This window comes from Oryza glaberrima, chromosome 1 (genome assembly GCF_000147395.1).
Source record: "Oryza glaberrima chromosome 1, OglaRS2, whole genome shotgun sequence".
Lineage (NCBI taxonomy): Eukaryota > Viridiplantae > Streptophyta > Magnoliopsida > Poales > Poaceae > Oryza > Oryza glaberrima.
This window is the reverse complement of record NC_068326.1, coordinates 33922337-33948036: the sequence shown is the minus strand read 5'-3', so window position 1 is coordinate 33948036 and position 25700 is coordinate 33922337. Positions and strand designations below refer to the sequence as shown.

Here is a 25700-nt window from a genome sequence, read left to right as displayed (position 1 = left end):
GTCGTCCGGAGAAGACGAGCTAGCGCCGTCGCCGGAGGAGAGGACGTTGCTTCTGCGCGTGTTCTCTGTGTCCCACGCTGCCGCCGCCTCCGCATCCCAGGTCGTGGGCTGTAGCTGCCAGGTCTGGCTCCGCCGCCGCGCGCCGACCACCCGTCGCCGTGAGCTGCCCTGCTCGCCGAGAGAGGGAGAGAGAGAGAGAGTGAAAGAGGGGAAGAGGAGAAGGAGATGAGATGGTATATATGATAGGTAGGCCCCACCATTAAAAAACTAGAAAATACTGACTGCCACGCATGCATCACGTAGGATAAAACCGCTCTGGTTTTGATCGAGGGGGGTAATTCGTCCGGTATTAAAAATTCAGGGTGAGAAATGTCTGGTTTTTAAATTTAGGAGGTAATTCGGTCGACTACGATAGTTTAGGGGGTAATTCGTAATTTTTCCAATCTCGAAACCCATGCACCACGAATCTAGAGAGATGGAGTGCGCCATCACACCTTGCATTGGTTTTACACGAGTTTGTTGGATGGTTGCGTTTGACCTGTCCTCCCGCATCAAAGCTCATAAGATGGACCAGGTCAATCTTCAGTGTGTCCAGCAGAAACAATTTCTTGTCAGACATTTCCACTGTAAACTGGTAGCAGTAAATGGTTTTTGCCGGCATCCATTTCGTTTGGTCCCGTCTGTAGATTTTTCATCGGCTGAAAATGACAATGCGTGTGCCAGGATTCAGGATTCAGGTTAAAGCTGCAGTTTCCTCATAATTAAAAGTTTTTTCAAACAATCTAGTTTTTCATCCAGATTTTAGAAAGTTGTAGTGATAGAATTTAGAAAATAAACTAAAAGTTTTACCACCAGCTGAATTTTCACCCACTGCTCCTTAAAATCTATAGCAGTAGTTTTCAGGTGAGCCGAGGACAGCCAAGAGCCAACAATCTAGGATAAGAATGGTTGAATAATGCTGCTCTGCCGTATACTGTTTGAATATTTTGACCGTGTCGACTGGCGATGGCGACTTGTGTGATGACGACGTCGTTCCATTTTCACCTTTGAGGTTTTGATCGAGCGGCAGTGAGCTGTGTAAAAGAACTGAATTCATGACAAATTGGCTCGTTGCTCTCGTGTGTATGTACACTATGAAGACCCGGAAATACTGCTCCTGCATCGTTGGGTTTCCTGTCCAAGCTCTGCACTGAAACTCCGACAGACTCACAGACAGTCACATCCCGTGCGTGTTGCTCGTTAACGATCGGTGTCGCGTCCGTACTACACTATACCGTACCAGTGTACCACACACTAGCGCGACAACTCGTCGTTGGGTTTCACCGTTATTGCTTCGACAACTCATGCTTATTATGCCTCTCCTGCCGTATCATTCGCTTCCCGTGCAAAGGCAATCATAGAGCCCAACCATCTCCATCTGACCGAAGCCGGCAGCTTTTCTTTTTCCTGCACGAGGGGCTAGTGCGTACCGGAGCATCGGTCCCGATCGGATCACCGGGCACTAGGCGCGGCGTAGATTCTGGCCGATCTAGTCCAGCAGTCCAGCCCACCGGAACAAAGGCTTCAGGTGTGTGCGTCAAGCGGAAAGTGTATTCAACTAAACGTTGGAACTCAGCTATTGCTCTCTCTCGAAGCTCCCTCTCCTCAAGGTGGTCGCTGTCGCCGTCACCGGCGCTGGCTACTCTCGTCCTGTTGTCTTGGTCCTTGTCGTCGGTGAGCTGAGGCACCTGGGTTCTTCCCCTAGCCGTCGTGGGTGTCATCGGTTTTGCACAAAAGAAGGTTACACCGGCCTACAATTTCATCTCTGCCAAGCACTATCCAAGCCAAGCAGCCTCTTCCCCAAATTCCGACAAGAGTTCATAAAGAGATGGTTGATGGAATCCACAAGTTCTGCCGAGAGGCCCTCAACCTCCCATTCAAGGAGGCCCATTTGGATATGGATCTTGGCTCCCACTGTGCTTTTATTGTTATCTTTGCTGGTGTTTTGGATATAGCTGTTTTTCGTTGTGCCTATTGTTATGTTGATTTCTTTCAAGAACTCAAGTGGAAATCTTCTGTGGAGATGCCAAGTTTTTCTCTTTTCGGTCCGACGCTTCAACCTTCATCTTTGGGAGGCCCCTCCAAGGTTTGTGTGTGGGATCTACATCATGCAGCTCACCTTTCTACAAGCACCACCGAAGCTGAGCTCCAAGCTACCGTCGTTGGCGGTTGGCGTCGACAGCAGATCGACGAGAAGGACCTGTTGTTTTTTCTACTTATGCGTAGGTCTTTTTCTACAAAATGTTGTACATATTTGTAATTTGGTCATTCTAGAGGGCCCTATCTGCAAAACTGGTTGTACCCCAGTAAACCGTGCTATATCCGCCATTCCGCCCTGTATGCACCCCTGCTACTCGTGTAAGTGTGTAACTTAGACCCTAGTTCTCTTAAATAAATACTCCCTCCGTCTCTAAATATTTGAAGACGTTAACTTTTTAAACATGTTTTATTGTTTATCTTATTTAAATTTTTTTTAAAATATATAAAACTATATGTATATATAAAAGTAAATTAAACAATGAATCAAATGATATGAAAAGAATTAATAGTTAATTATTTTTTTAAAAAAATAAATAATCAAATATGTTTTAAAAAGTCAACTATGTCAAAAATATTTATGTATGGAGGGAGTACATGAGTTTAAAAAAAGAAAAAACTAATCGTTGGAACCTAATTTCGGGAGGAGGAGATTTGACCACCCCGCTGTCTCGCGGACCACATCCTCCAGCAAACCGGCTTCGCCATTTGCCAGAGGAATTCTGCGTGCATGCAGTGATGCAGTGACGAAAAAGCGGGAGCATATTGGTCCTGCAATAGTAAAGTAAGGTGCTATCTATAAAATATGTATATCTCAGCAATACACTATATTAATAGTAAACCACCTCAATAGTATATCTACATGGGTATCTATAACTCTCTAATCTATTGCCTCGTTTTTCTCTATAGACTATCTCTAGGTTAGTAGATAACTTTGCTCTCTCTCTTCATTTAATCTCTTCCAAGTAGAAAAATATGCTGACATGGATCTCTTGTAGAGAGGCTATAGATAACCATTGCGGGTGCCCTTAGTGTCTGTCTTTTTCTTTACACTATCGCTAATGGCGACTTTGGATGCTGACGAAAGGGCACCCGGAGTACTATATGGTGGCTAAGATTCCGTCGAAATGATGATGCAGCGCTGATAATAATAAAGAAGATAAGAGCAAGTATAATAGAGGGCTATAAGAAGGCTGAATGCTGATGTGGATGAGAGAGGAGAGGAGAGAGATGAGAAGCGGGCTGTAAGTTTACAGCCGGTTTAGGCACAAGAACCAAGAAAATCTGTGAGACAGACAGGTAGACCATATATTTATAGTGAAGAGTTAACTATTATATGAGTGAGATGATAGATAGGCTATAAATAAGCAGCTGGCTGTATTATTATCCTTGCTCTAAAGGAAGTTTACCAGTCGATTGATTGTTCATTGTCTTGCAGAAAGTCAGAAGCTATATGGACCTAATGTATTATTACGCTTTCAGCCCATAACTTCAGGCCCGTAGAGATCTCAATTGGAAACCGGCAGAATATCCGAGGATGGCGGGCCACCGACTTGATTGAACAACCCCACCTGCGAGGTCCGGGGATACGGATGCCGGTTGGCTCCTCTTCCGCGACTCCGGCGACGGAATCCCTCCCCCGAAGGAGCCGTTCGGTTAATCCTGAGACAGAGATTATAGGTAATTTATTGGAATTATTCTCCCTTAATCCCCTTCAATCATCTTTAATACACTTCAAACCGAACAAAGCCTCAGGGAAGAATTGAAACGGATTTATTCCACATCTATTTTGGTGTGGAATTATTCCCGCTCAATCCTTCTCAATACCGAACAAGACCGAAGCGAGCTATTTCTCCGTTTCTTTCCTAAACTCTAGCTACGGTGGTGTTTGAATCTCCTGAAGATAAAGATGAAGATTAAGTATTTTACGCAAAATGAGGTGATAATAACATGTGACTAATTGGGTTTTAGTTATTACAAACTTGAAAAATGGATTAATCTGATATTTTAAAACAACTTTCATATAAAAGTTTTCGTACGAAACGCACCGTTTAGCAGTTTGAAAAGTATGCCATGAGTATCTAAGGCCCCATTTGGCCATCTCTAGCTCCCACTCCAACTTACGTGGAACCAAAACTGTGCCAAACAATCTGGATTCTCTATTTTTAGAGCGGAGTTGGCATAGCTACTTCACAGAATTGTACTACGGGGGTGGAGCTGGGTTTTTCTGCTCCACAGCTCCACTCCACCCCAAAAGACCCATTACTATTTAATTTTTTAGTGTACTAGAAAAAATACCCGTGCGTTGCAACGGGTAAACTAAAATTATACCAAATATAAAATATTATATTATTAGGTTGAGTTTTACATTATATGGGCCTTTAAGAAAATATATTTCTAGAGAAATAATGAAAGTTAACAAAAAGAAAGAAAAGGCCTCTTTAGAGTATAGACCCGCCGGTCTGCTAGTGCATTCGCGCGAGTGGCCCAACGGCCCAGCAGTGTTGCGGCCCGGGAAGAGAGGCCGGCCCGACACGGGATCAACCTGAGCCGTTCATTTTCATCGATGGCTCGGATGATTCTGAATCCATCAAAACCGCTAACCCTAACCCTCATTCACTAACCCCTTTCCTTCCCCACCGCGACCCACCTCCCTCCCTCTCTCTCTGCGCGCCGCCTCTCCCCCTCCCTAGCGGCGTCGCTCCCCCTCCACCCACCAGCGGCGCCGCTCCCCCTCTCTCTTCCTCCGACCGTCCTTCCCCTCATCCTCTCTCTCGCCTCTCGTGCGATGGGTCCGGCGACGGCGACCGCGGGTGGATCCGGCCGCGGTGGTGGCGGCCGAGGACGGATCTGGCGGCGGCGGCTCCGTCCGACCCCTCTCGCCTCCCTCCCACGGTGGATCTGACGGCACTGACGGCGTCGGCCCCATCCCCGGTGTGGCGACGCGGCTAGGAGCGGTGGTGGGCTCGGGAGCCGGTAGCGGCCGAAAGCAGCGATGCGGACAACGGCAACGACGGTGGCGGCGAATGACGACGAGGAGAGCGGGTGTAGGAGGCGGCTAGTTTTTTTTTTTAATTTGGGATGTTGATTTCGTGGGGATTCTTGATTTTGATTTGGGATTGCAACTGAGTGATTTTGTGGTTTTGGGCAAAGGGGTTGGGAGCAATCGGTTGATCTGCTCGTGGATTTTTTTATGGTGTATTTGAGTTCTTGTGGATCTCTCTTCTGACTTTATTTGGTTGGATTAGAGTCCGATTCTTTTATCTGTTTTTAGAAAAATCGCAAAAAACCGCACGGGGAGGGAATCAGACTGCGCATCGCATTATACTCGGACAACTTACAAAAATCCCTGCTAAAAACATCTTAAACTTATATAATAGGTAAAGATAAAGATAAAGATAAAGTTTTTATAATATAATAGAGAAGAGATATAGATTAAAACCAAAACATAAAATTAAAACTGACTCAAATACAGATGATAAACCGCGGAAACATCTTCAATTTTTATAATCGAATCAAACACGGATGACGGACCTTGGAAACATCTTTGATTTTTATAATAGTAGAGATAGAGATAGAGATTGAGATTTACACCACAATGCCACTGAACTATCCCTTCATACCACATCTCCTCCAGTTCTCTCTCCTCCTCCGTCTTCCTCGGTAGCCCGGCGGCGGCGTCGTTGGCGTCGGCAGCGGCGGACGGGTGGCGCGGCGGCGAGGGCCACGGGCGGCAGGCGCGCGGGCGGTGGCGCGGGGTGGCGGCGGCGGCTGCGCGCGGGCGGTGGCGCGGGGTCGGCGGCGCGCGGCACGTTACATAAGAAACAAAGCGGACACGTATCTCGCCGTCGTCTCCCGCTCCGCACGCAAGCAGCGGGCGGCTGCTGCTCCGCGCCTCCGTCGTGTGGGGCTCGCGAGAGCCTGGACCACGGCGGAGGCCTTCACCGGCGTTGCTCGCCACCGGATTTGGCGTGCTCTGCTTAATTGGGCCGATCTCAAGCCCTTGGCGGAACTTGCACTTCTCGACCCAAAAACCCAAACAAGGCATAATTGGGCCGATTCCCTCCTATATTCTCGTTTCCCGCGGCTCAACCGCTCATCAAGCCCTAGATAGTGCTCTCTCTCTCTCTCTTTGCTCGATTCGCCGGCGATGGCGGCGCCGCCGGAGGCGACGGGGGCGCCGCCCCAGACTGAAGGAGAGGAGATTAAGGATGGCATCGAGGTCTGCGTATTTGACGAGTCACCGGAGGTCTTCTCCAGAGCGGTGCACGCCATCTCGGAGCTCACAACCGGGGAGCACGAGCCGAACTTCCCTGACGCCGAAGTCGAGCGGCTCGCCTCCTCAATAACTTTCCTCAGGTGAGAAACTCCCTCCTTGCTCTGGCTAATCCGGTACCTAATCACCGCGGCAAAATTGGTAACTTTCTGTTGTTGGCCTATTTAGCTGGGTGGAGTGGACGAATTTGTGTTTAATAGTAGCGTTTATCAGCAAAGCATTAATTTGTTAGTCATGATGCAATTTCACGGAGCTTTCAATGGGAAAATTTATGTGGCATGTAAGCTCTCTTTAGTTTATTCATTGCCTTATGTGCCACACACGGTGGCAAATTTTATTGGAATTTGTTAATTTAGATCCTAAGACATCGCTGCCACACAAACAGAAAAAAAGCAGTTGTCACAGGAATGCTTTGGTGCCGTTTCATTATTCCTGTTGTGGCTATTAGAATTCATTTGGCTTTTGCCACTGCAATTGGCCATATTCTTACTTCCAGTGTCCTTAGGTAACAATATTAGCTCAATGCACAATTCTGTTTTTCTATTGATTAGAACGATACAAGGATTTTTTTTTCATGTCATGAACAAAATGCAGTTGCACTGTTACTTGTTTTATTACTAATTCACTAAGTTTAAGTCACTTTTGTTCTGGTAGATATATTTCCTTAATCTGTACTCATTTGTTGTTTGATGACTCTGATCGATGATCATTTATGCACATTGTGACTTTCTAGCTTACCATTTGATGTTATGGTTTAAGGCACAGAGGAGTAGCGAAACTTGATCCCCTTTATCTGTAAGTCACTAAGTCAGTGAGCCCCACCTTTATTTGTGCAGACTACTTGTTAGCTGTTACTTTGTATTCAGGATTGGCAGTTTCAGTAACAGCTTTAGTTATTAGCAACCTATAGTAGCATGCTATAACTAGTTAGTACTCTTTGATTTAATCACCAATTAAAGTAGAAGAAAAACTTTATGTGCCCAGTGTTCACCAGAAAGATTTTTTTTTTAAAAAAAAGCACCACTCACTGTGTTTTAGCACCCACCAATATAAGGATGTTAAACTCAACTGAGACTGATCAGCTGGTACAGCCATACAAAGGCTGCTCAGAACCTTAGCTTTCTAGTATTATCCATCTCACTGTAAGCTGATTTGCATCAATTGGAACTGCATAGTTTCAACGTGCTGCACTGTTGGTTCTCCTCCATGCCCATTTTAAATTTTACTGACTAAAATTTCTACATTGTCACATATACTTGCTCCCTAAGTGCAATGCATTGGTTTTTATCCAAATGTGTCAAGTGTCAACTATTAGCAGTTCACATTAGATAAATTATCTGCATTTATTATAACCATTAGCCTTTTGTCCAAACAGACTATCTGCAATGATTGAATTTGTCCACTGATAGTGTTAGACCACTTTCCTTGGCATAGTATAGTCTATAGTTGGGTCAGATTTTAGGTTCGCCGTGTTCAGCTCGCTTATGCACATGAGGACGACTCCTTTCAGCACCAAGAGTAACAGATTGTGGAAAGTTCTAACAGTCATTCTGAGCATCAATTAAATGGAATTCACAAGCTGCTTTTTCATTTGTCTAATCTGATTGCCTTCTTTTTTTAAAAAAAAATCAATATTATTTAGTACCTAATCTGCTAGTTATTTCATATCTTTGCAGAGAATGGAGGCACTTCTCTTATGAGCCAAAAAATGTTAGTTTCACTTGTGACGCCAGATCAGCTCCATCCAGAGTTGACACACACAAGATAAACTTACCACAGTTCTCGTCTGCATCTGTCCCCCAGGTTATTACTCAGTTGCTGTTGGTGCCTTGCGCTAAGTTCTTGAGGCTATTTTTTTGTTGTGTTCAGCTGAATGTGATTTCTTATATCATCTTTTGTTCCTTTTGGACCATATTCTCATAATTAAGTTCGGATCACACTGCAGATCACACACCTAGACAATGGGAAGGCTAAAACAGACAGGTATTGTTTATGGAGTTCTTTCTGTACTACTTTAGAATCTTGTCAATCTACTTATCTTGTTGTCTGTTTTTTCCCCATATTTGTCAATAAAGGTCATACTGTTAGTGGAGATAGGCTATGTTAAGTTTCTCAGTTGATATTAGGAATAACCCAAGATGTCTGCTTATGTATTATTTTAGCTCCTTTGGCAATTCACTAGTTGATAATTTGCTGTAACATGACCAATAAGCAGACTAATTGTCAACATATATTGTATTCCTGCTATTGGTTAGTAGTTTTCAGGTTTCAGGGAATACCTCCTTTGATCTCTTTGAGTAGGTCTTCTATGAAACACGAGATGCGGGACTTGAATCTTATTTTGAAAGCCCTCCAAACTTGTTTAAAGATTTCAGTACAGTCTCCAAAACTACTAAGAGTATGCTAGTTATTAAGGTTTCTTAAATTGACTGCACACACTTCAAAACTACTAACCACATCAACTTGGGAGTAGTGGGTCATTCTTTTGGTCCAGAAGAACAATTGTACATTGGGTTTGTCGAACGTGCCAAACCTTCTTCCTTTTCTTTTTTTGGGGTTGCTTTTTTTTTTGTTGTGATTGATGAAAATAGATCTGATCTAATACTATTTTTGTGCCTTTGCACTTCTCATTTTATTTAGTACCTGCCTCACAGTGTGATAAACACTGTTAATACTTTTTACCTGCCATGTATATATTCTTTCACTTCTCCTTGCTTTTCATACCCATTTGACTCTATGAAGCCATCTTGATTAAATTATGTTTAATAATTTTTTAGCTTTTGCAGCTCAGATTTCGTTATATTTGCCGGAGGCAATGTTTGGGCGTTGGACTGGTGCCCTAGGTTGTGTGACAGGCCTCATTCTCCCATAAACTGTGAGGTTATAACTATGATAATACTGAAAGTTTTCTCTTGTTGTGGCTTCAAAATTGTTTATGCATCAGCATATTTTTTGTTCCAATATCCACTACTTGCTGTGACTATGAGTATGATGAGTGCTCTTTAGTTCATATGTCAATGGGAAAATTAACATGTTTCACTGAGTGACATACTTTATGGTGACATGAATTTAAAGACATCTCTTGCAGTACTCCCCACGTTTACTTTTATTAGGCATATTTTGTTTTCTGTATTTGTTTTTCCCATTTTAGATGCTCACAGGAATCAAAGTAAAATTTCTCATCTTTTCCAACTCTTGTTAAAGCAGTGAATCTGGTTCAACATTTCCAGTTCTATGTGCTGTGCATTGCAGGACGATAAACTGGCAGTTTACTTCTTTTTTACTTAATAAAACCTTGCGCTGAGATAAAGCATGTATAAGAAAATGACCGAAGGGAGTTCTTCCCAAGGACATCTTTGCATGCAGACTAATTGCATGATTGCATTGAATGTGTGGTGTCTATGAAATTAGTATTATGTTCTTTTTATGGTTTATATCTTCAAGTATTTGCTGGTTTTTGAAAAAAAGTATATGACTAAGAGTACAAGTTATTGAGAGCTGATAACCTTATTTGCACGTCTCCTATACATTGCAGTATCTTGCTGTTGCTGCTCACCCTCCTGGTTCTTCTTACCATAAAATTGGCATGCCGTTAATCGGGAGAGGTATAATTCAAGTTTGGTGTCTCCTAGCACCATCTGAAGAGGGTCATCCTCATCAGTCATTGGTTGCATGCAATAAATATAATCCATCCAATCAACCAAAACAAAGGGGTAGACCAAGAAAGACCATCACAACTTCTGATGATCACTTGGAACCAAGTGTCAAAAGACCAAGGGGCAGACCAAGAAAGACCATCACAACTTCTGATGATCACTTGGAACCAAGTGTCAAAAGACCAAGGGGCAGACCAAGAAAATATCCACTGCCAATTGCCAAAGTGGAAGATTCATCCCAAAACGACAGAAGTCAAGAGTTTGCTCTTATTGATCCTCTTGTCAGTCCAGCAGTTGTTTCATGTGACATTGCAATAGCTTATCCCATGCCAACTGTTAATCCTGTGGAATCAACTCCAAGAAAAGGTAGAGGGCGACCTAGGAAAAAACCTGTTGAAATAAAAGGTTTGTCTGGCATTAAACTAACAGAAGACTTGTCTACAGCTCTATCTCCAATAGCTTTAACCTGCATGGAGCCCAAGAAAAAAAGGGGGAGGCCCCGAAAGTATCCTGCTCCAAGCAACAGCAAGCATCTTCCAGGCACTGATACTGAATTAGGAAATGATTCTGTCTGTCAGCCTGGTTCAATTGATTTTGGTTTGGGTCCCACTGAAAATACTGGGTCTGGTGCTAATATAACTCATGCTGCAGTTGATGCAGCCTCTGCAGTTCCATTGTCAGGTCAGAGGGGTAGAGAACAGCCAGAAAAGGAAGTAATTCATATTGAGAATTCCATGCAATCTGGACAGTCTGGCATAGGATCCATGTTGCCTACGTATATTTTACCTGAATCAGGCAACAAGAGTAACTCAACTGGTCTGAGGCGGAGGGGACGACCTAGGAAGAAACCATTTCCGAGTACAACCAGTTGTGTATTTGTTCCTGGTACTGAGACCCCAAAGAAAGGTTCTACTCTGACCAATTCAAATAATCTCGTGGTCTTGGCCAAGAGTAATTGTGACATTTTAGCAAATGATATTGGTCGATCAAGCTGTGCTATAGAGAACAGTGTCCATTTGAGTGTTGGAACATCTCATGCTGCAACACCAGCACAGGGCATATGTCTTGCAAAATGCAAGGAAGAATCAAGTGCCAAGAAGGGTAGAGGCAGACCTAGAAAGCAGCCAATTTCAACGGAATGCGGTTGTTCTAAAGCATGCAGGGGTGAAGAACAAAAAACTCAGACAATTCCCAAGTCAGGCGACAATGCGTCCTTGGTTGAAAATTGCAAGAAAGAATCATGTCCCGGAAAGGGCAGAGTGCAAGATAAAAAGAAATCTGTTTCAAATGAAAGAAGTTCAGTAGTGCTTAGTGTTGAAGCACAGAACATGGACGGATCTTCTGCATCAACTGCATATACTTCATGTTGTACTCCTGCTTGTAACTTTGAAAACGCAGAGACAAATCAGGCTGTATCTGTTCCTTCCGAAAACAGTGCTCAGGTTATTGATGAACTAAAAGATACAGAAGTGGCTCGATTCAAAGAATCAACTAAAGATGATAATATGATTTGTTCTGCAGAAAAGACCCTTTCTCGTGTCCCAAAAGACATTTCTCTACCAAGGGTTGTCTTATGTTTAGCTCATAATGGAAAAGTTGCTTGGGACGTAAAATGGAAACCTCCTTCAGCAAATCAGTCAGAACATAAATCATGTTTGGGTTTTCTTGCAGTACTCTTGGGGAATGGCTCGCTTGAAGTGTGAGTGTATGCTCTTGTAGATCCTTATTTATCTCATTTAAATATCTATCACCCCCTCTTATCATCTTGTAATTCATTTTTGTGCACAGATGGGAAGTTCCATCTCCAAGCATGATTCAGAAAATATATTCCTCTTCTTCAAAGGAGGGTACTGACCCTCGATTTTTAAAGCTGAAGCCTGTGTTTAGCTCTGCCAAAGTAAAGTGCGGGAACAGACAAAGGTATTGGACCTGTCGACTTTTTTTTTTGCTAGTAGTAGCTCAAACTAGGTGGAAGATTTGGATATATTTCTAAATTCCTCAGCATGAACTTTAATTTTGAAGCCATTGCCTCTTTATAATGGTAAACAGCATTCCCTTGACAGTTGATTGGTCACCCTCTCATGATATGATATTGGCGGGATGTCACGATGGAACGGTACCTTTTCCTTACCCAGCAAAATTATTTTCTTAACTTAAATCCTGTGACCTTTGAGTCTTTCAAGTTGCTGTTCTGAAAGTTCTGTGATTGACTTTTTTTATATTCCAGGTTGCTTTATGGAAGTTCTCTGCAAACCTGTCATTTCAAGGTATTTAGATAGTTTTGCCAACGACGTCACTCTTATCAGTTATCATTTACACTTTGCCTGACAACATGTCTGACTGTAGAACTGCTTTATTGGTTTAAAAGCAAGTTACTGGAGTTCCCAAATCTTCGCATTTCTTATTCTGTTCTGTTTGCAAACAAAACTAAATCATGCGTTCTGTTGATAAACAGGTTCAAAACCTTTTATGTGTGTAACTGCTGAATCTGCTCCCATCAGAACCGTGTCGTGGGCACCATCTGTGAGGTAGCCAGTTGTACTGTTACTTCTGGTCTATTCCAAAAGATAATTTTTGAGTTTTGACTCTTGTCATTCTGTCAGTAAGGAAAACGTGAATACCTTTGTCACTGCTGGAGAGGATGGTCTGAAATTCTGGGATTTAAGGTAGGTGTTGGCCTTGTTGTGAACTGAAGCAATGTTTAAAGCATCTTTCGAACTACTCTCCTATCCTGCATGAATTTCTAATATTATGTATGGGTCCTCAGAGGTCTTAACATTGAGGGTAGTCCCTCCCCCTTCCTCTCTGAATTCGTGGCACCCACCAATTTCTGAACCATTCATATTTGTTTCTGTTTGTTTCCTAATGGTAAAAATTCCGAGTTAACAAACAAAAGATAGGCACGATATGAGAATATGTTATTATCACATGGACCAATGATGTCAGTAGGAGTTTCTTTATGAATCCAGTGCGATATACGGTTTTTTTCTTTAATTTTTCAATGGGCGCTAAGAAACTTGTTCTAGAAGCTGCAGTATGTTTGCCTAATAGATATATTGATTGTGATGGTTAAATCACTACCTGTCACAGCCGCCTTGGATTTGCTGTTGTTTTCTACTGTTTTTGTTTTGTAAATTTGGGAATTTTAGTGCATCTCATAAGATTTCTTTGCTGCAGAGATCCATATCGTCATCTTTGGGAGTTAACTACTGCTCCAAGGGCCGTAATAAGTCTTCAATGGTTGAAGGATGCAAGGTAATATTTGTTAAGCACTAAATGTACTTGTTTTTCTTCATTATACAAGATTTTTCTTCACTAACATGGTGTTTACGCTGTTTTCCTTGTCTTTGAAACACTGCACTAATTTTAAATGGAGATGTATGTTTTCATTAATGTTGGAACACATACTAGAAACCATATTTGCTATTGACAATTGTTTTAGTCATGTAATTTATGTTCTTAGCCCGTGGTTCATAGGACCTGTACTTCTCTGTTATTGTGTGCTAAGGTGGATATTGTCTTTGTTTATATAATTAGTTCCATTAAATCATCAGAATTTTTTTAAGTAATTCTACTTGCACTTTTTTTTTTTTGCAAACACTCTATTTGCACTTGTTTACATAATTATTAATATAAATGTTTGTATTTGCCCACGTACCTTCTAAATATGCAAGCTTCCTTCACTGGACATGGTCTTGATGTATAACTGGATCAAAGTAGACGTGATTACATAGACCACATTGTTTCATTCATGGTGATATTGTGTGTATATAGGCCAGACATACCCTTTTGTTTACTAGAATGGTAATGTTAACTGTTATATTTTTATCTTTGTGTTCAGAGGTGTTGTCATATCATTGGAAGATGGCACATTAAAGTTCGTTAGCTTGTCAAGAATCGCAAATGATGTTCCTGTTACTGGAAGGCCATTTGTTGGAACGAAAACTCAGGGTGTTTCTACCTATCAATTGTCTGAATATTTGATATGGAGTGTCCATGCCTCAGAAATTACAGGTGCATTTCACCTCATGTCCAACCATAGTAGATGTCAAGTATCGGAATATTGGTTATAGCCTATATCAATATTTAGTTCCCCACATGTGAGCAGAGTAAAAATGTCAAATATTCATGATAATTCATGAATTTGTAATTTTGTGCTGATATCCAGGCTATGCGGCTTATTGTGTGGCTGATGGAACTGCTGTTTGCTTTGAGGTAAACTAAACAGCACATATACTATTGATTTATGCATGCTATTGTGATTCTCTATAACATTGCTAAAGAAATATTCAACTTACTGTAGCTTACTCCGAGATTCTGGGAAAAGGAACCTGGGAGGAACCGTGTACCATATTTTCTTTGTGGTTCATTATCAGAGGAGGGAACAACCATTAAAATTGGTACCGCATTACCAAACTCTCCTTTGTCAAATGTTCCTCTGGGGACCAAACGGGCTACTAAAACTTGCAAAGATGTAGCTCAATTGCATGTTATAGAAGAAGGGAAACTTCTTACCAACTCAGGTAATCTCTGTCACCTGCAACTTGTATCATTTTGCTTGTACCTGACATGCCTGCTTAACCACCATACAGAATACAATGGTGCTATAAATCCGAGCATCAGAGATGGTCAACAAGATGAACCTGATGAAGGACAAGAAACCGGTGCCATAGTTTTAGCTGCTCCTTCAATGCAAGAGAATTTTGGTACAAGCACCAGCAGGGGTAGTGAATCCCCTGAAAATTTTGAGGTCTTTCCTCCTAAAGCTGTAGCATTGCATCGGTTGAGATGGAACATGAATAAAGGTAGCGAGAAATGGTTGTGCTATGGAGGTGCTGCAGGCATTATCCGGTGTCAGAGGATCTAAGAAACAAGAGCACACTTGAGGAATCTCCTTGCATATCAGGAAAATCTGCATGTGTCCATCTACACAATAAACTGTTGCATGCTGTGGTATGTTTCATCCGTTTCTTTCCTCTATTGTTATTCTGATCACCGTGTCCATTTTGGGTTGTATGTATTGACTTCTTGCAATGTGCTTGCAATATAACTGATTATCTTTGGAACTCCCGACAGAGCTGTATAGCCTTATGGACTGAAGCTTTACCTGAGCTGCGAGGTTCTCTGCGTTTTGGGACCAGCAATTCATTGCAGGTTGGTTTGAAAATAGAAAATACTGTCACTCCATGCGATTCTTCCTCGACATTAGTCTGAAATAAGTGCAATAAGTGCCTTTGGCGATCCAGATTCGCTAAATCTGTTGTAATTGTAATTGTAATTGTAATTATAATTGATAGCTATTCTTATTCATTTCCTTAAACATATTATTGATGCAGCTGAAAAACTGCACGATATTAGGTGGAATTTCATGCATCGCTGTTTAAGTTTTGGAAGTCATACAGCCTTGTTGCTTCATCTCTTTTTAAGGATTGTTGAGTTGTTAGGCTGTCGAAGCTTTTTTAAACAAATCAACAGCAACGTGTTGAGGCATTTCTTCGCTGCTGTGCTCAAGTTCTCGTAGGGAGCACGACCCTACGACATAGGAGCATTTCTGTCCTTGCTCCTTACCAGATAAAGAGAAGATCTGATGTATCTTTGTTAACATGATATCATAACAGTTGGGTAAACACATAGGAGCATTTTCATTATCGGAGAGAGAATCTGGCATATTTACATTTCACTTAGCTGTCTTTATCAAAGTGATATTTCGGGTGAAACTGCAGGATGAAGTACTGTACAGTAGTAATAAACGTGGCTCCCCTTAAAAAAAGAAAAAAAGAAAAAAAAACGTGGCCTGTTAACATCCCTAATGTCAATGTTCAGTGTATAATACAACTATACATGCATAATTCTTAGTCGCTCAATGTTCAGTGTATAATACAACTATACATGCATAATTCTTAGTCGCTCAAGTTATCCTCATCGACTACAAAATCCGTTTGCCTCATGAATAATTCTCAGTCGCTCCAGTTATCGTCATCGACTACAAAATCCGTTTGCCTCTTGCCATCATCTTCTTGCAGAGGCTTAGAAGTGCTAACAATCAAATGCCTAAAAAAGCTTATGCGATAATATCCTAATATGCCCGACTACTCCTAAGAAATTTGAATTTGATAGGATATAGGAAAATTCTACAGAAAGATATATGATAACAAGAAATAGAAAATATACCATTTCAGTAAACGCTGGAGTTGATGACCACACAAGAATTTGCATGTCATTGCTGCCAGTATAAAGCTCCTGGATTCCAAAAGACTCAGCAGTGGTATTGATGCGGGAACATTCAGGGTTAACAGAGGATAGGAGTACAGGGAAGACTTACTTGTTCTTGTGCACTACAGTAGCAGCAATTAACAGGTTCATAGTGCCCCCGGAATGTTTGAAATGTCATACCAGACCATAAATTGTACGCCTACATGAATATGGCAACACAAGGTGAAGTCTAAAATTCAGCGTCCAAACTGAGAAGCTAAAAAATGACAACACACCTTAATGCTTGCCATGCATGGGATGAATACAAGTGATGGATCCTCAGTGACAGCTAATTGTAGCGGTTTGCTAGTCTGTAATCGCATAGCTTCAAAATTGACCAAAGTATTGCAGCCTGAATCAATATCCCAAAGTCTTAAGCGAGAATCAGAACCTGAAGAGAGAGGATAACAATCATTAATGCATACTGCATACAGGCATAACAAGAAGATAGCCATAGACAATAATTCCTTTCAAGCAATAGCAATCGAATGCTCATAGAAATAGCAATTAAATTCAATCAACCTGAGCTAAGAAGGTACATCCCATCTGTAGTTGTTCTTAATCCTGTAACAGCACCATAATGTGCCGTTGCACAATTTTGACTAGAAGACAAACCAGGGTGCAATCTCTGTTGGATATGTCCATGTCCAGGGATTTGACTTTTGTGCAATTTGTGTGACTGTTTCTTACTCTTGCCTGTCCTCTGCTGTGCAGAGTAAATCTTTGAAGAAGATGAAGGTTGTAAAGAGTTCAAAGGATCCTGGTCAAAATTAAAAATGAATACATTGATCATTTGCACAACTAGAGTGGAAGGCTGAGTTTGCGCGTCATTTCTAGGACACAACAATCAACAAGAAACAATGTATGCAGACCTTATATTGTAAGAATTGGAGCACTAAACATACCATAGCACCTATATACTGACACTAATATGTGAGACAAACCTATAAATTAATAGCCGCAGAAATCAGCTTTTACTTGAAGGCTGACTGTATTGATCTAGCATTACAGCCATAATATTTTACTTGAAGCTGTAACATTTTTGAAGCTTTTGCAGAAAATAATAGTGGAAGTCCAGCTTTAGCATTGCAACCAAATATTCTGAAAACAAATGTAAGTGATGGATAATGGTGACCATATCTTATCTGAGGTGCCCTCAAGAAAAGGAGGCCGCCTTCCTAGTTGAGACCGTGACTGATCAAGAACAAGAAAGCATCCAGCTCGTCTTATGTCCCAAAATCGTATTGCTCCATCACAACCACCGCTCATCAAAATCCACTCACTTGAAGTAGACCACTCCAAAGACATGATACCATCTGACATGTCAGATACCAAGGATAAGGTGGTAACCATACAAACAAAGCAAGCATATTTTCATCACTGCACTAGAAGTAAGAAACTAACCACGATGACCGGACAACGTGTGGGTAAAGGCTCCAGAAGCAATGTCACATAAATGGACCTGAACATCCGCACTTCCAGTAGCGATCAGCATATGTGTTGTTGCAATTGGGGACATTGCTGCGCTATACACTTTTCCAGGCATCTTAAAATCCATTACGACCTAGGAAAAGAAAACCAAGGCAAAAATCAGAACATCAGGATCACACCGTTGCCACCACCAAAGGAGGCAAGAGAAAAGAAAAATAAGCAATCCACAAAGCAGATGAATGCATACTTGAGTCGAATTAGTATCCCACACTTTGACATACTGATCAAAAGAAGCTGTCACGAACAGCCCAGTGTCCACAGGATACCATACGGCCATCGATACCACGAACTTGTGGCCATTTTCATGCTGCTTGTCCACAAGCAGAATGCTCCTGTGCTTGGCAATGAACCCGGCTTCGTATTCGGTTGCATTCTGCACATCGAATATAGCGGCTGATCCATCCGATGCGCCAGAGAGTAGGTACCGCCGCTCTGTCAAATCAACCTGACCATATTGTGAAATTACAAAACACCAGCGGGAGCGACTCACACATTGCACATCAAATACGCCAAGATTCCATCTACGGGGGTGTACAAATCAAATTGATCTAAGCCTCTAAGGTGAGAGAAGGAAAAGGGGAGTGAGGGGGAAGAAGGGGGTGGACCTGGAGGGAGTTGATGGCGCCGTTGTGCGGGGTGGTGAACTCCTTGCGGTTGGAGAGCGCGAGCGAGGCGGTGCGGCGCGCCCGGGCGGCGGTCTCGAAGCGCCGTGCGCCCAGCTCCCCGCGTTCCCTCCACCTCACCGCCTCACACCACATCCACTCGGCCGCGCACGGCAGCTGCGTCCCTCTTCTCGGCGAAGACGACGGCGACTCCGGCGGGCGGTGGACGGTGCGGCGCACCGGTGAGGGAAGAGCCGCGAGAGCAAAGGGGGTGGCCAGGCAGGAGCTATGCTGACCGAAGATGGAGGAGGATTCGGCGGTTGCGCTTGGAAGCTTCCATTAAATTGGGCAGTTTCAATCCGTGTTGATCTATGACGGCTCGGATCCTCCCATGTTCGACTCATATGGCCGCGCGGGGGGCCCCTTTCTCCTTCCCTTCTTCTCTTCCTAGTACACCACTAATTTTTTTTTTTAAAAAATAAAAGTTAGAAAAATTTATGTATAGAAATACTATATATAAAAAATTTGAATTGGGTATGTAAACTTTTGACTTATAAACTTTGGATCTATAAAGTGTAGGTGTATAAACTTTAGATGTATAGAAATACTATATATAGAAAATATTTGAATTCAAATTCAAAATTGAATCAGATATAATTTAAATTCAAATTTAAAACAGGTATATAAACTTTTGACTTATAAAATTTAGGTCTATAAACTTTAGGTGTATAAACTTTAGATGTATAGAAATACTATATATAAAAAAAGTTTATAAACTTTAGGTCTATAAAATTTGAATTCAAATTCAAATTGAATTCAAATTCAAATTTGAATCGGATATAATTCAAATTCAAATTTGAAACGGGTATATAAACTTTTGACTTATAAACTTTAGGTCTATAAACTTTAGGCATATAAACTTTAGATGTATAGAAATACTATATATATAAAAAAATATTTGAATTCAAATTCAAATTTGAATTGGATACATAAATTTTTGACTTATAAACTTTGGGTCTCTAAACTTTAGATGTGTAAACTTAAGGTGTATAAACTTTAGATGCATAAATTTACTAAAATAGAAAAGTAATACGATGCCAAAAATGGAAACCAGGTGGAGGGAGAGAGGGGGGAGGGGGGCGCGGGGCGATTGCTACCCGATGGGATGGGCGATCGATCGCCCATTAGAGTTTCCGCTCATGGGGGCACCTGGTGGATGTTTGTCTTTGAATGTGTTGTGGTGTGAACATTGAGAAACTAGGTGAAACCCCGCGCATTGCTGCGGGAATTTAGTATGATAACAATAAAAAAATAACGTGCAAGATAGTTAGATAACATCAGATTAAGTAAATTAATATGGTTTATGATAATTTAAATTTAAATAGTATGTAGAATGTTGATTCAAACGTAAAAAGTAAGGTGGCATGACTTTATGGAAAAAGAAAAGCAGAAAGATAGTTTGGACCGTAGATTAATCATCTAAAGGCTAAAAACAATTGATGTGATATGACTTAATTAGAGGAAAAAAGGAGAAAGATAATTTGGACCATAGATTAATCATTTAAGCACTAACTAATTAAGGATGAACTATATAAGTATATAGGATATCATAAAACATAATAAAGATATACATTGAAACATTATGTGAATTATGTTGGATGATAATTTAACATATTTGTATTTGAAAAGCTCTTAAATTATAAAAACTATAAAGATATAGCATGTTTGCATGATGTTTAAATGTGATGATTGTTAGTGGATGATGATATAGCATTTTGTTAATTAGTGGATGATGATGTGGCATCTTTGCATGTTAAGCTTAAGGAGTTAGTGGGGGATAACTTTATAGTAAGATAGGATTTACAATCTCTGCTATTATAAAAATTGAAAAAAAATTTACCGGTCGGTATTTTGGTACGTCACCCGTATTTAAGTAGGTTTTTAAATTCATTCGCTTTTGGAAATATAGATCTGTGTTTGAGTCGGATTTTAAGTTCGTTTGCTTTTGGAAATACAAAAGAAGTCGTATAAGAAATTTCTTTAAAACAACTTGCATGCTAACTTGAGATGAAAGCCAGACTCCTAACTGTAGCTCATGATTTTCTAAAAAAAATCCAAGTGAATTCCAATAGTGAATTTCATCCTAGCTAAACCATATAACAATAATAAGATTAAAATAACTTTTACCCGTTGCAATGCACGAGCATTTTTAGTATAAAAAAATACACATGCGTTGCAACGGGTGAATACTATTTTAACCTTATTATTGTTATACGGTTTAGAAAGGATAAAATTCACGGTAGGAATTTGCTTGGATTTTTCTTTTCGAGCTACAATTAGGAGTCCGATTTTTATCTTAAGTTAGTATGCGGGTATTTTCTAAAAGAGATTTCTTGTACGACTTCTTTTGTATTTTCAAAAGCAAATGAGCTTAAATTCTAACTCAAACACATATATGTATTTCTAAAAGCGAAGGAAGTTAAAAAATGACTCAAACATGGATGATATACCAAAATACCGGTTAAAACATCTTTAATTTTTATAATAGCAGAGATAGAGAAGTGTTTCGTTATAATATCATTGTTTAAATGGGCTTGATAGAATATCATAAGTTAAACAAAGAGTGTTCGCTTAGTTCCTTTTATTATTGAAATAAAACTAACTAAATTTATACCACCATAATCTTCGTATATATGACGCTGGCTAGTTCAAACTAGCCAATGTCATTAAAAGAACTAGAGGGAGTAATATAGTTAAATTTTATTTACTTTATTGTTAAAATAAACTTTATCAAACTTTATCATGGTTAAGAATAAGGTGTTGTTGATTTCTTTTTTAACAAAACTGACTAGGCATTTGCTTGTTTTGTTATCAAAATTGCATTTGGCTTTCAACCATGCCAATTGTTTTATATTCTATATAGTTTAACATTGCATAAATATTGACTTAGCAAAGTTGAGCTACAAACAGGGTTTACGATTCCGACGAAATCCGATCAGATTTCGTCGGAATTTCAATGTTTCGACGAGACTCGAAAGTAGAAACCGCCTGAGATATTTTGAGGAGTTTCATCCAAATTCAAATTTGAATTGATAAAAAATAAAAAATCTTATAAATACTATTTTCTCCGTTTCACGATGTAAGCCACTCTAGTATTTCCCACATTCATATTGATGTTAATGAATCTAGACATATATATCTGTCGGTGAAATGGGCCCAGGGGTACGCACAGTAAAGGGAAATATCTTTCCCATCTGGTCGCGTGGCCACGCGGCCTCGTTTCCCCCGCCTCTCGGGTAGAGAGGTGGCCAGGGGGCCTCGGGGTGCCACGCCGCACCCCTCGGGCTTTCGGGGCGTGCTACCCCGGGGCCCTCGCCTGGCCACCACGTGGCGGGGAGAGGAGGCGGGGCGAAAGACGATGCTCCGCGCCTTTAATGCGCGGTACCCCAACCGTCCCACGCCGTATTCAATGCGGCGTTGGGGGACGTGCGGCGCCGCTCGATTGACCCATGTCAATCGAGCATGACCGGCCTGTGACCGGTCACAGGCGACGGGACGGAGGGCAGTGCCCCCACGTTCCACCCTGTGTCAGGCGGAGTGGGGGCAGGTGTGCCCTGTCCCGTCGGCACGCTGCCAGGGGCGCCCCACGCGCGTGATGGGCCGCCGAAGTCTTCATACAATTAATAGAGAATGATAGGGATGTCCCCCGTGTCAGGCGGAGGACGGCGTTGGGCCCCACCTGAAGCCAGGCGACCATGTTGCTTCCGGTTGAAGCAAAGGATAGCGATATGATTAGGACCATGTGGGTACCCCCTTTCCGTGGGGGGTAGGTGCAAACGGTGCATGTGGTATCCCCTTGAACTATAAAAGGGGGACCATTACCACCGGGAAAAAGAGAGGACTCGAGGAGAACTCAAGCTCGAAGGAAGAACAGCTAGGTCCCCGTCGGAGCTTGAAATCCCTTGTAAAAACTCACCATAATCCCACACACAGGAGTAGGGTATTATGCTCGGTAGCGGCCCGAACCTGTATAATCCTCGATCTCCCATACAGTCCCGACAACGATCGAGCAGCTAGACTGCGAGCGGAAGTAAACTCCTGTCATCGCGCCATTTCCCCTAGCCGAACTCACAAAAGGGGGTCTCACGACCACCTGCTAGAGAGGATCGCTCCTCGACAATATCTATCTAGATTCATTAACATCAATATGAATGTGGGAAATGCTAAAATGACTTACATTGTGAAACGGAGGGAGTATGATATTCATAGAACCTATTGGGATATAAATGTTCGAAAAATGATGTATTATGTGTATTTACTGAAACTTACATCAAGAAAGAAAAGAATAAAGAATTTGAAAAAGAAAACAAATTACTGATCGAAATTTCGATGATTTCGATCGGAATTTCGCCAAAACCGACCGGTTTTCGAGAACTTGCCGGCAAACTCAGGGATTTGTATTCAAATTTTGGTTTATGAAATTTGTTCGGAATTTACCGGTTTTCCACCGGATTTCAAAAATTTTGAATTCCACCGGTGCCCGAAACGAAAGAGCATGTCGGAATCGTATACCCTGGCTACAAACCAAACCAACCTTGTTTGCCGAATTGGATTTCAGCACAGTTGGTGTCCCGTTTTGATTCTTGAGGCCCATGATGTAGCAAATACTACTGCTACCAGAGGAGAAAACCGTCAAACCGGCATAGCTCCTCTCAAAAAACAAAAAGGAGGGGAAAAAGAATCACGACATATAGCTGGTAGCTCCGGTCCAAACTCCAAACCCGCCCGTCTCCTCTCCGGCCGTCTTTGCTCGACCGGAGCGGAGCGCAGCGCAGGCCAGCGGCGTGGACGACGCGCGCCCCCTCTGGACCCGCGCGCCACAGCTTCCATCCGGCGACTGCAAGGCCGCCCAAGCCAAGAGGTTATTATTCGTCTTCCGCTCCATGATTCCCTTTTTTTTTTTTCCTGAAGATGATTCGCTGGATGCTTAGTAGTTTCTACCTCGCTGTTTATTGGATCCGTTCAATTCGTCTCCTCCTTGGGACGAAATTCTCGCGTATGTGGTTATTGGGACGAAATTCTTCCGAGTATTCCCTCAAAAAAAAAAAAACTTCCGAGTAGCCTAGGGTTTGGGGAACCTTTTCCACGATTTTTATCATCGTGTCGATTAGTTCTTTAGGTATTAGACCGTCCATTCACCGATTCGAGATGCACATATTTTGTACTTGCAAAATAGGGTTAAATCATGTTTCGACAAGACTGGTAGCCTGAAGATGCAAAATACCTGTTTAAGTTGTGCTATTTGTGTTCAACACAGTTCCTTTATAGTAAGGAATATATAGCATATCTGATGTAAGGCTTCAATGTGGGGCTAAATTCTATGTAATAGTGTGTATTATGTTCTTATAATCTCTTGAGTTCGATGGAAGAGCTTGACCGTGCAAATGTTTTGCATTGTGAATCTTACACCTACTCTATGTCCTCAGGGTTTCTTTGCAAGCTTTAGCCGCTCGACGTTCATTGACAGAACATGCCTAAAATAAAGACAAGCCGTGTCAAATATCCTGGAGGATGGGAGCTTATTGAACCAACTATCCGTGAGTTGGATGCCAAAATGAGGGAAGGTATGACATATGCTCCCCTTTCAGATGTTTATTGATACTTCTGCTCTTATATGGATACTAATATCATCTACTCATGTAGCTGAAAATGACACACATGATGGGAAGAGAAAGTGCGAAGCCCTCTGGCCAATTTTCCGTATTTCCCATCAAAGAAGTCGCTACATATATGATCTTTATTACAGAAGGAAGGAGATATCAAAAGAGTTGTATGAGTTTTGCCTGGACCAGGGTTATGCAGACCGTAATCTGATTGCAAAGTGGAAAAAGGTTAGTATTCGACCCATGATTTGCTCTGTAAGATGCCCATCATTCCTTATACTCTGTGCTAGTTTAGTAAGATGCCTTATCCACCTTGTATAATCTTTAAGACTTTAATTAACTTGTGTACAAAGATAATTCAGATGAAGCCATAGACCCCTGGATACACCGCTAAGTTTCTCACATTTTTTCCCCATGCTTAGAATGTAACTTAACTGCTTGAAGCCTTGAACCATACTTTTTGTACTTGTACTATGAAAAATAAAACACTAAACTAACCGCATCCTACCATTTCTTGCAGTAAATCAATTATATTGGGTTAAGCTATCACATACTGATCTAGTTTGACATGACACATCATAAATCTTGTTTTAGAATCTAATCTATATGTATGAACCTGCGATTAATAGCTGTATGTCAAAGTTGAGTAGTGCCTTATTGGATTTCTTGCAATGAACCGTAGGAAATAGTGAAATAATGCAGCATGAGTGACGTGGGGATTTATGGACTAGATATTCTCTTATATGGGTGCACCATGAAAAATAAGATTTTGGGAGCAAAAAGAAAAGGCAGTTGACTAAAAGATGTTTATATATTTTCCGCTATGTATTTTTATTGGCATACTAGCAGCTGATGTAACCAGAAATCAAATCATGGATAGACTTCTAACACCCAATGATATATTTTTTTCCTGGACATCTGATAAAAGTTGGCAGATTTGGGAGGGATGCAATACTTGTGTTCCATATTACTACTTTATATACTTGTCTGAACATTGATAACGAGGGGCCTAAATTGCCCTAAGAATATTGTGAGACGTACGTGACGAATTCAACTGTCAAAGTTTTCAGTCACTTTTTAGATGCAAATCCAGAAGATGCTTTTTTGTCACAAGAGTTTGTCAGGCATTCTTATATCAAATGTATCATTGCTTCTTTTTGTGTGTTTTCAGCCGGGTTATGAGCGCCTTTGCTGTCTTCGATGCATACAGACACGAGACCACAACTTTGCAACTACATGCGTCTGCCGGGTCCCCAAGCATCTCAGAGAGGAGAAGGTTATAGAATGTGTTCACTGTGGATGCAGAGGCTGTGCCAGCGGTGATTGAGATATCGTCATTATCTTGTTTGAATCTGTCAAACTAAGCAGACACAATGTTTCTTGAGCGAAATTTCGGCTAAAAACGTTTACGAAAACGTTTTGTAAACCCGCCTACCGGGTATGACGTTATTTAAGTACCTGAGATTGTGGTTACGGTCTGCATTAATCTGCCGCATGGTCATTGCTTGATCATCGGCCTCAACACCCTGCATGTGTGTATTCTAAAGTTTTTTAATGGAAACATCTGTTACTCGATGCTATAATTGCCGCTATGGTCTTTGAAGACGTATTGTTCTATGCACGATGAGCTGACTTTGCTTTGAATGACCTTATCGAAACCGTTGCAAGACTCAAATGTTTCCGT

General features: G+C 41.4%; 3 protein-coding genes across 7 annotated transcripts; 2 read left to right on the top strand and 1 right to left on the bottom strand.

The window, feature by feature from the left end:
• Window positions 1–5819: 5819 nt before the first annotated feature.
• LOC127771669 (uncharacterized) lies at window positions 5820–15405 on the top strand. Of its 5 annotated transcripts, none has more exons than XM_052297605.1 (16): window positions 5820–6435; window positions 8029–8155; window positions 8298–8335; window positions 9139–9232; window positions 9888–11707; window positions 11797–11928; window positions 12058–12124; window positions 12236–12275; window positions 12464–12536; window positions 12612–12674; window positions 13186–13263; window positions 13850–14022; window positions 14177–14223; window positions 14312–14531; window positions 14601–14961; window positions 15085–15405. In XM_052297605.1, exons 1-15 carry the CDS (start codon window positions 6227–6229, stop codon window positions 14873–14875), a joined length of 3456 nt encoding a protein of 1151 aa, XP_052153565.1. In that variant the 5' UTR covers window positions 5820–6226; the 3' UTR covers window positions 14876–14961; window positions 15085–15405. The 5 variants fall into 5 exon arrangements, with proteins under 5 accessions (XP_052153565.1, XP_052153558.1, XP_052153569.1 ...); XM_052297598.1 differs by having other exon boundaries at window positions 9130–9232; XM_052297609.1 differs by lacking the exon at window positions 5820–6435 and having other exon boundaries at window positions 8035–8155; window positions 9144–9232.
• A 255-nt stretch (window positions 15406–15660) lies between these two features.
• LOC127771704 (WD repeat-containing protein ATCSA-1-like) lies at window positions 15661–18744 on the bottom strand. Its single transcript, XM_052297635.1, has 9 exons — window positions 18357–18744; window positions 17939–18196; window positions 17665–17824; window positions 17403–17576; window positions 16783–17022; window positions 16497–16651; window positions 16331–16420; window positions 16180–16248; window positions 15661–16034 (listed from the first exon to the last, which is right to left on the bottom strand). The coding sequence occupies exons 1-9, from the start codon at window positions 18507–18509 to the stop codon at window positions 15966–15968; spliced, it is 1368 nt and encodes a 455-aa protein (XP_052153595.1). The 5' UTR covers window positions 18510–18744; the 3' UTR covers window positions 15661–15965.
• A 5103-nt stretch (window positions 18745–23847) lies between these two features.
• Window positions 23848–25547, top strand: LOC127760831 (protein BUD31 homolog 1). The gene is made up of 3 exons (XM_052285138.1): window positions 23848–23977; window positions 24057–24244; window positions 25188–25547. The coding sequence occupies exons 1-3, from the start codon at window positions 23884–23886 to the stop codon at window positions 25341–25343; spliced, it is 438 nt and encodes a 145-aa protein (XP_052141098.1). The 5' UTR covers window positions 23848–23883; the 3' UTR covers window positions 25344–25547.
• Window positions 25548–25700: the final 153 nt, after the last annotated feature.